Source organism: Octodon degus, unplaced genomic scaffold (assembly GCF_000260255.1).
Source record: "Octodon degus isolate 3935 unplaced genomic scaffold, OctDeg1.0 scaffold00098, whole genome shotgun sequence".
Classification (NCBI taxonomy): domain Eukaryota; kingdom Metazoa; phylum Chordata; class Mammalia; order Rodentia; family Octodontidae; genus Octodon; species Octodon degus.
In genome coordinates this window covers 3,979,142-3,988,133 of record NW_004524674.1, presented here as the reverse complement: position 1 = coordinate 3,988,133, position 8,992 = coordinate 3,979,142, and the positions used below count along the sequence as shown (strand labels likewise).

Sequence of the window (8,992 nt, the reverse complement as noted above, 5' to 3'; positions counted from 1 at the left end):
TAGTGATCCACCAGTTTACAGCTTCCCAAGAGCTGGGATTACAGGCGGGTACCACCACACCCAGTTTCAATAGCTGTTTTAGCATGCCCCAGGGGTGGGCCCGGGGATTTAACCCCCAGCCACTCCACCTGCTTGCAGGTGCTTTAATTCCCTGAGCTATTTGGTCAACCTTTGAGCCCACTTTGTAGCCAAGGCTGGTCTGAAAATTGCAAAAATTCTCCTGCCTCAGCCTTCTGAGTGCTGGGATTGCAGGCATGCACCATCACAACCAGCTTCAACGAACACTTTTGAATACATCTGAGTACCTTGGGTATGGATTCAGAGGCTCTGAAATGTATGGTCTCCAAACTAAATTGGGGCTGGGCTAGCATGGCAGTGCACACCTGTTAACCTCAGCACTTGGGAAGCTGAGGCAGGAGGATCACTGTGAGATGGAGGTCAGCATGTGCTACCAGTGAGTTCAAGGGCAGCCTGGTCTACTTATGGAGACTTTGTCTCAAAAACAAAAAATTAAGTTGGGCCCTCACTACCTGCAATCTTTTGCCCCTGTTCATGTCCCTGATCCCCTCCCTATCCTGTTCCCATCCTACTAATTTTCTACCTTCTCTGTGCTTGTAGTGACTTCTGCTTTTCACAGAGATTAAGGATTGAGGGATGAATGATTTCAGCTTCTCGCCTCCTGCTGACAGACACTGACATCTACACCAAAGCTCCTACACCACCAAGGTTAATATGCTTCCCCAGTTCAAAGCTAGTCCCTCCAGCAGTGTTCACACATCTTTCCCTCCTACCTCTTCCTAGACCTTGATTCATCAAACTCCTCTTCAACCTGGCTCTTCCTCCATGGTAAATAAACCCACACAAATGTCTTCCAAGAAAAGAGGCAGGTAGGAAAACAAAGGAAAAAACTCTCCTCTACTTTTAGACCCCTCTCACAGTGAAGTACATCTCCACGTATTTCCTCTCAGTTTTCATTATTTTTACTTTTAATTTTCAAAGAAATACATATATCCACAGTTCCACGAGTCAGTACTACAAGATTACCTTAAAAGTAGGCCCTCCCACCTCCAATTTCTTTCTCCTCAGAGACAATTACTTTCACCCCCTTCAGATGTTTCTGTTGACACCTTCTGCATCTCTAAGCATGTTTATTTTGCTTCTTGATTTTTGTTTTAAGTATCATCAACTGGCTTCCCACTGGAGAAGGTGAAGACTGAGGCCCTTGTGATCCCTCTGATTACCAGGGGGACACTTTCCACCCCATCCTTTATTCTCCCAAGAGAATTATATCTATTGGGGTTATAGCAACATTCAGTATTTAATTCTGTCTACACAAAGAATGTTTCTAGTTGCCTCATGTGGTATAATTAGCGTTCTCACCTTAGTCAACTTTGTTTTTCCTGAATAACTGTAATTTTAATTTTTTAATTCTCTGAATATATCACTGATTCAGCCCCATACTCTTCCAAAAGTTCACATATCATCTCAAATCATTTGAAACAAAATAACATTTATCTTCTTAATCTCATTGAAGAAATCTGTCCAGATCCTCCTAATGAATCAACTGTTCTTTGCACTTGCTATGCTAAAATTCCTTTCATGCTACAACCATGAAAGTTACCTTCCATGAGTTAAGGTCTTAGCTCCTGACCTCAATACCTTCCTCTTCTGGTCTAACTTTACTGACTTCCTGAGAAATGGTACCCATAGGAGAAAAATCTGGAGAGTTTGTACATATCAAAATGTCTATTCTGTCTTCATAATGCAGAGTTTGGCTTTGTGAGATTCTGGACACAGTGTCTCCTAAAATCTACTCTTCCATGGTGACAGAACAGTAGTTGGCCACCTAGGAAGAGACCAGACATCCCAGAACCCCAGAGTAAGGGAGACCATAAGACCAAGTTTCCTCCAGTGGTATATGACTAGAAATAACAACAGGCTACTGCTTAGCCAGGGGCCCAGACAGGCTGTCTCCTCCACATTTTCTCTTCTTCCTTTCTCTCAGCAGCAAACCCAGGATGGAAGTAACTCAGTATTAACAATATAGTCAATGCCCAACAGCAGTATTTCACAAATGTACTGCACATACATATCACCTGGGGATCTTAAAACATAAACACTAACATAGCAGGCAGTAGGTCAGGAGTGGGAATGAGATTCTGTATTTCTAGCCAGTTTTGCATTAATGTCACGCTGCTGGACCACAGACCACACTTCTCAGTGTAAGACCCTAAAGGATAGGACAGCTGCACTCCAAGCCTTGGCCACTGTATGATTTATAGAGCACAGTGAACAAACCACACTGAACTATTTTACAAGAAAAAATTAAGTTTACTGAGAAAAATGGAATCATAGGGCCGGGGAGATGGCTCAGTGGAATAAACACTTCCCTGGCAAGCGCAAGGGCCTAAGTTCAATCCCCAGCTCTGCCAAAAAAAAAGAAAAAAGTGGAATCATTGTATTTTTAGCCTTCACCTTAACACAGATGGGGTATGGAATTCTGAATTGGAAACTATTTCTGTGAAAATACAAATGGCACTGCATTATTCCACCATCGTCTAGCACGCAGTGTTACTTTACAATGCCTAACATCATTCCCATTGCATGAGCCCTGCTTTCTCTCTGGAAGCTTGAAGACATTTTCTCTGAGCCTAGGGTTCTAATGTATAGGTCAATTTCTCTCTGTTCTACTGGGTATTTATTTTTTTCTACCAGGTATTTATTTTTTAATTATACTTTATTTTTTTTAATTTTATTTATTTGTTTGTGTGTGTGTGTGTGTGTGTGTGTGGCCAGCTCAGCCCACCAGGAGGCGGGGATGGCCGGCATGTGGTGCTGGGGGATTGAACCGTGGTCCCTGTGCTTTGCTAAGCTTGTTCTAAGTAGGTGCTTTAGACCACTGAGCCAACTCACCAGCCCTCTACCAGGTATTTAATAGGTCCTTTTAATCTGAAAGCACCAGCCCTTTTTTCCCTCTTCATATTCTCTGTGATTTTCTTTCCTACATGTCTTTTCATTTGCTAGAGGAGTTTCTCAATTTCTTTTTCAATTTTCTATTCCTTCCCCCACAGTTTGATCTTTCAAGTATACTTTCTTGGCTTTTTCCCCAATGGGATACACCAGTCCTGAAGTCATGATACCAGATCAGTGTGTGGAAGTGACAGGACAAGCTCCTATTCCATCTCCTATTTCCAAAAACCCATTTAATATATTGTTCTTAAAGACAGAACGTATCAGATACTAAACTGATAAGAACAGATACTGTACACTCAAGAAGATCTTTCTTTCTTTCTCTTTCTTTCTTTTTCTTTCTCTAATAAAAGGCAGGGTCGGGGCTGGTGAGATGGCTCAGTGGTCTAAAGCACCTACTTAGAACAAGCTTAGCAAAACACAGGGACCACGGTTCAATCCCCAGCACCACATGCCAGCCAGCCCCGCCCCCTGGTGGGCTGAGCTGTCCTCCCACACATAAATAAATAAAATTTAAAAAATAAAATAAAATAAAAATAAAAGGCAGGGTCTTCTTATGTTGCCCAGGCTAGCCCCAAACTCCTGAACTCGAGCAATCATCCTGCTTCAGCCTCCTAAGTACCGGGGACTATAGGTATATGCCTTTGTCCTCTAGCTAATCTTTTTACAGTATCTTTTATCTACAAAGTCCAAAAGTTGTTCTCCCTACCCCTCAGGTATTTTAGTCTCTAGCTTTCATGTTATGGTTTATTTTTTGGTTTTGGTGCCAAGGACCGAACCCAGGGCTTCCAGCTTGTTAGGCAAGCATTCTACTGCTGACCTAATCCCCAGCCCCTAGCTTTCATGTTAAAAATTTTATTCAAAAATTTAAAAATCCTTTCCTGTCTGTTTATATTCAAGTGAGGTAGCTCATGGTACAGCACCCCTGGGTTCCATCCTCAGCACCACTACAAAAAAAAAAAAAAGAGGTGCTAAGAAACTGACTGGAAGTTCCATGAACACAAAGTAGACTTAGTTAGCCACTATGAGTTTCACTATGGTGTGATCTGGCTACATGTTTAGACGAAGAGCACCTGAGGTTAATTAGATCTTTTCTGTAAGCAAACTTTCCAGAGGAGTGTCTTGCAGACTCCTGGAAAGTACAAGCCTGCTTGTCAGGGTTATGCAAACCAGTATCCAGTTCATAAACTTCCACTTAATTTATTTTCAATCCAGTATTCTTTTTTTATTGTTTTTTGTTTTCTGTTTTTTGAAACAGGACCTCACTAGGTAGCTCAGGCTGGCCTTGAGGTTGCGGCACTCTTCCTGCCTCAGCCTCCAGAGTGTTAGGATTACAGGCATGCACCACCACACCCAGCTCAATGCAGTAGTCTTTTGTTCAACTGTGCCCAGGTGTCTTCCAAGCTAAAAACTATTTTCCCCTCTCCAACAAAGAAATTCCCAGCATTCTAATAGATTAAAAAGAGTAACTGCCAAGATATATGAAGCCAAGGAGGAGATCTAACTTCTTTAAATAACACTCATAATTTTAGTACCACTTTTACCCACATTGTAATACCACTAACATCAGGTAAATCAATTTGTTTTCTAAGCTTTCTTCAGTTACTACTTAGCTTCTTGTGTCAAGAGTGTACCTAAAGTCTTCCTATTAACTTCTCACTCTTATTTTATTTATTTACTTTTTTCAGTCCTAGGAATTGAACCCTGGGCCTACACCCTTGCTAGGCAAGCATTCTTACCACTAAGCTACATCCCATTTTTTATTTTTTATTTGGCCCACACTGGCCTCTACATTATGATCCTCCTGCCTCAGCCTCCTAAGTAGCTGGGATTTCAGCCTTGGGATATCATTTTATTCTCAATGTTTCCATGTAAACTGTCAAAAGTGCTCTTTCCAGCTAGGCACAGTGGTACATACCTATAAGCCCAGCACTCTGGGAAGCTGAATCAGGAGGATCCAAAGTTTGAGCGCAGCCTGGGCAATTTATCAACATAGTGACATCCTGTCTCAAAATATTTCTTTTTGCTTTTTTTTTCCTTTTTGTTTTGAGACAGGATCTCACTATATAGTTCAGGCTGGCCTTGAACTCACTATATAGTCAAAGCTGGCCTAGAACTCGTGGCCATCCTCCTGCCTCAGCCTCCCAAGTGATGGGATTAGAAGAGTACACCATGCCCAGCTCTCAAAATAAAAAAAGGGGCTGGGGATGTAATTCAGTTCAAAGGTCCTAGGCTCAATCCCCAGTACCTGGGGAGAAAAAAAAAAGAAAAAAGTGATTTTTCAAAAAAGTAAATCTTGGGGCTGGGGAGATGGCTCAGTAGAATAAGCACTTCCTTGGCAAGCGCAAGGGCCTGAGTTCAATCCCCAGATCCACAAAAAAAAAAAAAAAAGTAAATCTAGCTGTAACACACTTGCTGAAAATCCTTCAAAGACCCCAGCAGTTTGGGCACCTGAGGTCTTTGAAGGTTTTCAGTACAAAGTCCAAAGTGATTTAGCTTAGCTTTTTTCTGATCCAGCTCCCATCCAACTGTACCACCATCACACCTAACAACCACCACATTCCATTCACACCACTCAAACTGAATCTTGCTGGACTCCAAATGTGCCAGGCCCAGCCCCATCACAGCACCATGCTCTTGCCTATGCTGTTTCCTTTTTCCACCCCACCCTCTCATCCATCTAACTAACCCCTTAACTGTTCAAGAAACACTTCCTCCAAGAATCTTTTCTCAGTGGTCCTTGCCATATCTCTAACAAAACATCTATCCCACTGTTACATGAGTCTCCATCTCATTCAACTTTACATTCCCAGACCCAGTACATAACAGGTAAGCAGAAAGAGAAAGAGAGAAAGGCTGGAAGGAGCCAGCATCTGAGAATATATTGATACTCTGTGTTCTCATTAGGCTCGAGGTCTGGGGGACCCCAGGAAGGATAATGTTAACACCCACCAAGCCAAGCTTTCCTCGGACAAGGTTAGCAGACAAAGGGCCCATGACTATTCAGTCTGGATGAATATTTTTTTCAAGGATAGAATTAATATTTTATTATCATTTATAATCAGATGGCAGTTGAGTATATAGTTTCCATACTTCATATTTTTTTGTAAATGAAAAAAAATTCAGTTTTAAACACTGATAGTTAGGTTCTTTAGAAAACACAGACTGACTCATTAATGGCGGCTTCAAGCTTTTCCTTATTAGCGCCAGAAAACTCACTCACCTTCTCCCCCTTTTTAAAAAACTGGAAGGTTAGCATGCATTTGACTTCACAATCTGCAGCAACATCCTGACAGTCATCCGCATCTACTTCAAGGAGCAACACGTTGGAATATTTTAGTTCAGACAGGGAATAAATGAAAGGCTTGACCATTTTGCAAGACCACACCACGTGGCCCTAGGATTACCACCACCATTACCTAGAACCCAGCCGACGCTTTATAGTTTAATAAATTCTCGCCGAATAAACGAAATACAGTTCACAAAACAATGTCTTGAAAGTGAAGAGATCTGAACAGCCTCAAGCCGGGAGCTAGCTCAATACTGCCTCTTACCCAAGGTGGTCGCGTGGTGGCGGAGCAGAGGACAGGCGCACGGCTCCTTGGGAGTTGTAGTTTTCCAGGGGAACCGAGAAGGGCGAGGCCGCGCTAGGCATCCTGGGAATTGTAGTGTACCCTTTACGCAGGCGCAAACTGACAGCCACTTCCGGGCTCCAAAGTCGCAATCTTCAGGAGAAAATCTCTTGGAGTTTCTCAGAGGGACAATGGCCACCTATAGCCTGGCGAATGAGCGATTACGCGCCCTGGAAGACATCGAAAGGGAAATCGGCGCCATCCTCCAGAATGCAGGTTCGGGATGTGACGAGCTGACTATATATAGGGAGCAACAGCGAGCCGACCAAAGAAAGACATCGGGCTTGGTTGGGCGGGCTCTTAAGCTCATGCGCAGCAAAAGATGGGCTGGTTGCGGAGGCCTTTGGGCGGGGCTATACTGCCAATCTCCAGATAACTCCGCCCTCTTTCCTCCCCGGCAGGGACTGTGATCCTGGAACTGTCCAAGGAAAAAACCAATGAGCGGCTCCTAGACCGGCAGGCGACGGCCTTCAGCGCTTCAGTGCAACACGTGGAGGCGGAACTGTCGGCTCAGATCCGTTACCTCACACAGGTAGGTGTACCTGGGAGACACCGTAGGCCCACCTCAGTTCTTCGCCTTAGCCTTAAGAGTAACCTGCACCCCTGCGGTGCATTAACTGAACAAAATCAGATCAAGGCTTCCAAGTTGACACCACCACAACCATGTGGAACCTTTCTTTCCAGGGCTTGTTTTTTCCACTAAAAGGAAAAACATGAAATGTGGCCCTATCCACCTCGGTATTATGTCTGAAGCACTGGATGGTGAAGTGCCTCAGAGTTGGCATGGAAGCGTTAAATGAAGCCACAAATTTGCACTGACCTCCAGGCATGAGGCCTCAGGTGCTTACCTGGAAAAAGGAGACAAGATCAAGAAAGCGCCAAAGGGGGCTGGTGAGATGGCTCAGTGGTCTAAAGCACCTACTTAGAACAAGCTTAGCAAAGCACAGGGACCATGGTTCAATCCCCCAGCACCACATGCCAGCCAGCCCCGCCCCCTGGTGGGCTGAGCTGGCCACACACACACATAAATAAATAAATAAAGCACCAAAGTCCTTACTTCTGACTGCTACCACTGTTAACTAAGTTTGACTGTGTTTTGAGCACTGTATATTATCCTATGCAATCTTACAACTCTAGGAAATAATTATTATCACCTGCATTTCACCTATGAGATTAACAGAATTTAAGTGATTTGTTCTAGGTCACTGAGCTACCAGGCAGCTTAACAGATCAACTGAGGGAAAAAATGACACAAGAGACCTGATGCTGGGTGGGGGTGGGTGGGTAAGGGAAACAGTGCCCCATTCATCAATCTCACTGTCCCATAGGTGGCCACAGGACAGCCCCATGAGGGCTCTAGCTACTCTTCAAGGAAAGACTGTCAAATGGCTCTGAAGCGAGTAGACTATGCCCGCCTCAAGCTCAGTGATGTTGCCCGAACCTGTGAGCAGATGCTGGAGAGTTAAGCCGCAAAGTGGATCCAGAGTAAAGTAGGAAACCATGACCTGCACTCTGGGATAGAACTAGAGGCCTGTAGGATGGGGTGTGTGGACTGACACATACATGCCCTGCTGCGATGTCAGAGTCAACTTGAACAAAGGGGCAGAAGGCAGAAATGAAGGAACTAAAATTGAAGCCTGTCCACAGCTAAGCCCTGGCTCCTCCAGCAGGGTGCTCCTGTTATACACTTCACAGGCTCAGACGGGAACTGGAGATTCAGCCACCCAACCCACTTCTTTATGCCACACATACCTCCCCTTCTTGGGCTTCCCAAAACCTTGGCCCAATGAAGTCTCATTCTTCGTTATTGAAAGAACCAAAACATAAATTGCAATTTTAACTTTTTTTTTTTTTTTTTTGTGAAACCGGGGATTGAACTCAGGCCCTTGTGCTTGCCTGGGAAGCGCTTATTCCACTGAGCCATCTCCCCAGCCCCATCAATTGCAATTTTTAATAAAAGAAATAACAAGTTTTAAAAACCAGACTGTGTGTGTATGAGTGTTGCAAGGGGCTGAGGAAATAAGCCCAGCCTGTATATCAGCACTGCAGCTACTCGGGAAGGAGGATGGGAAAGCCTAACCTGAGTGTGGGGCTGAGAAGAATAGTTGGTGTAGGAGGACTTGTGACCAAAGGATCACAAATGGATGGATGACCATCCATCAGTCTCTGCATAACCCTTCAGCAGAGAAGCTGAAGCCAGGAATCATGAAGCAGCAAGTGCCTGGAGCCCATGTCTGCAGAAAGAAGAGTCAATAAATCCAAATATAGTATTTAGTAGCTAAAACACACAGAACATGCCTATACCATCATTATGCAGTTTAAAAGTTTTGTTTTGGGCTGGAGAGATGGCTCAGTGGTCTAAAGCACCTACTTAGAACAAGCTTAGCAAA

The 8,992-nt window shown here is 44.0% G+C and overlaps 1 protein-coding gene and 1 pseudogene across 1 annotated transcript; one reads left to right on the top strand and one right to left on the bottom strand.

The window, feature by feature from the left end:
- Positions 1-3,109: 3,109 nt before the first annotated feature.
- LOC111818650 lies at positions 3,110-3,281 on the bottom strand (annotated as a pseudogene).
- Positions 3,282-6,523: 3,242 nt separating this feature from the next.
- Med11 (mediator complex subunit 11) lies at positions 6,524-8,505 on the top strand. Its single transcript, XM_004638353.2, has 3 exons — positions 6,524-6,818; positions 7,004-7,134; positions 7,931-8,505. The coding sequence occupies exons 1-3, from the start codon at positions 6,734-6,736 to the stop codon at positions 8,066-8,068; spliced, it is 354 nt and encodes a 117-aa protein (XP_004638410.1). The 5' UTR covers positions 6,524-6,733; the 3' UTR covers positions 8,069-8,505.
- Positions 8,506-8,992: the final 487 nt, after the last annotated feature.

Bases quoted from the DNA above. Each gene is read 5' to 3' on its own strand.
- Med11 (XM_004638353.2), top strand. From the start codon at position 6,734: ATGGCCACCTATAGCCTGGCGAATGAGCGATTACGCGCCCTGGAAGAC. The intron at 6,819-7,003 runs GTTCGGGATGTG...CCTCCCCGGCAG, and splicing joins CGCCATCCTCCAGAATGCAG to GGACTGTGATCCTGGAACTG. The intron at 7,135-7,930 runs GTAGGTGTACCT...ACTGTCCCATAG, and splicing joins AGATCCGTTACCTCACACAG to GTGGCCACAGGACAGCCCCA.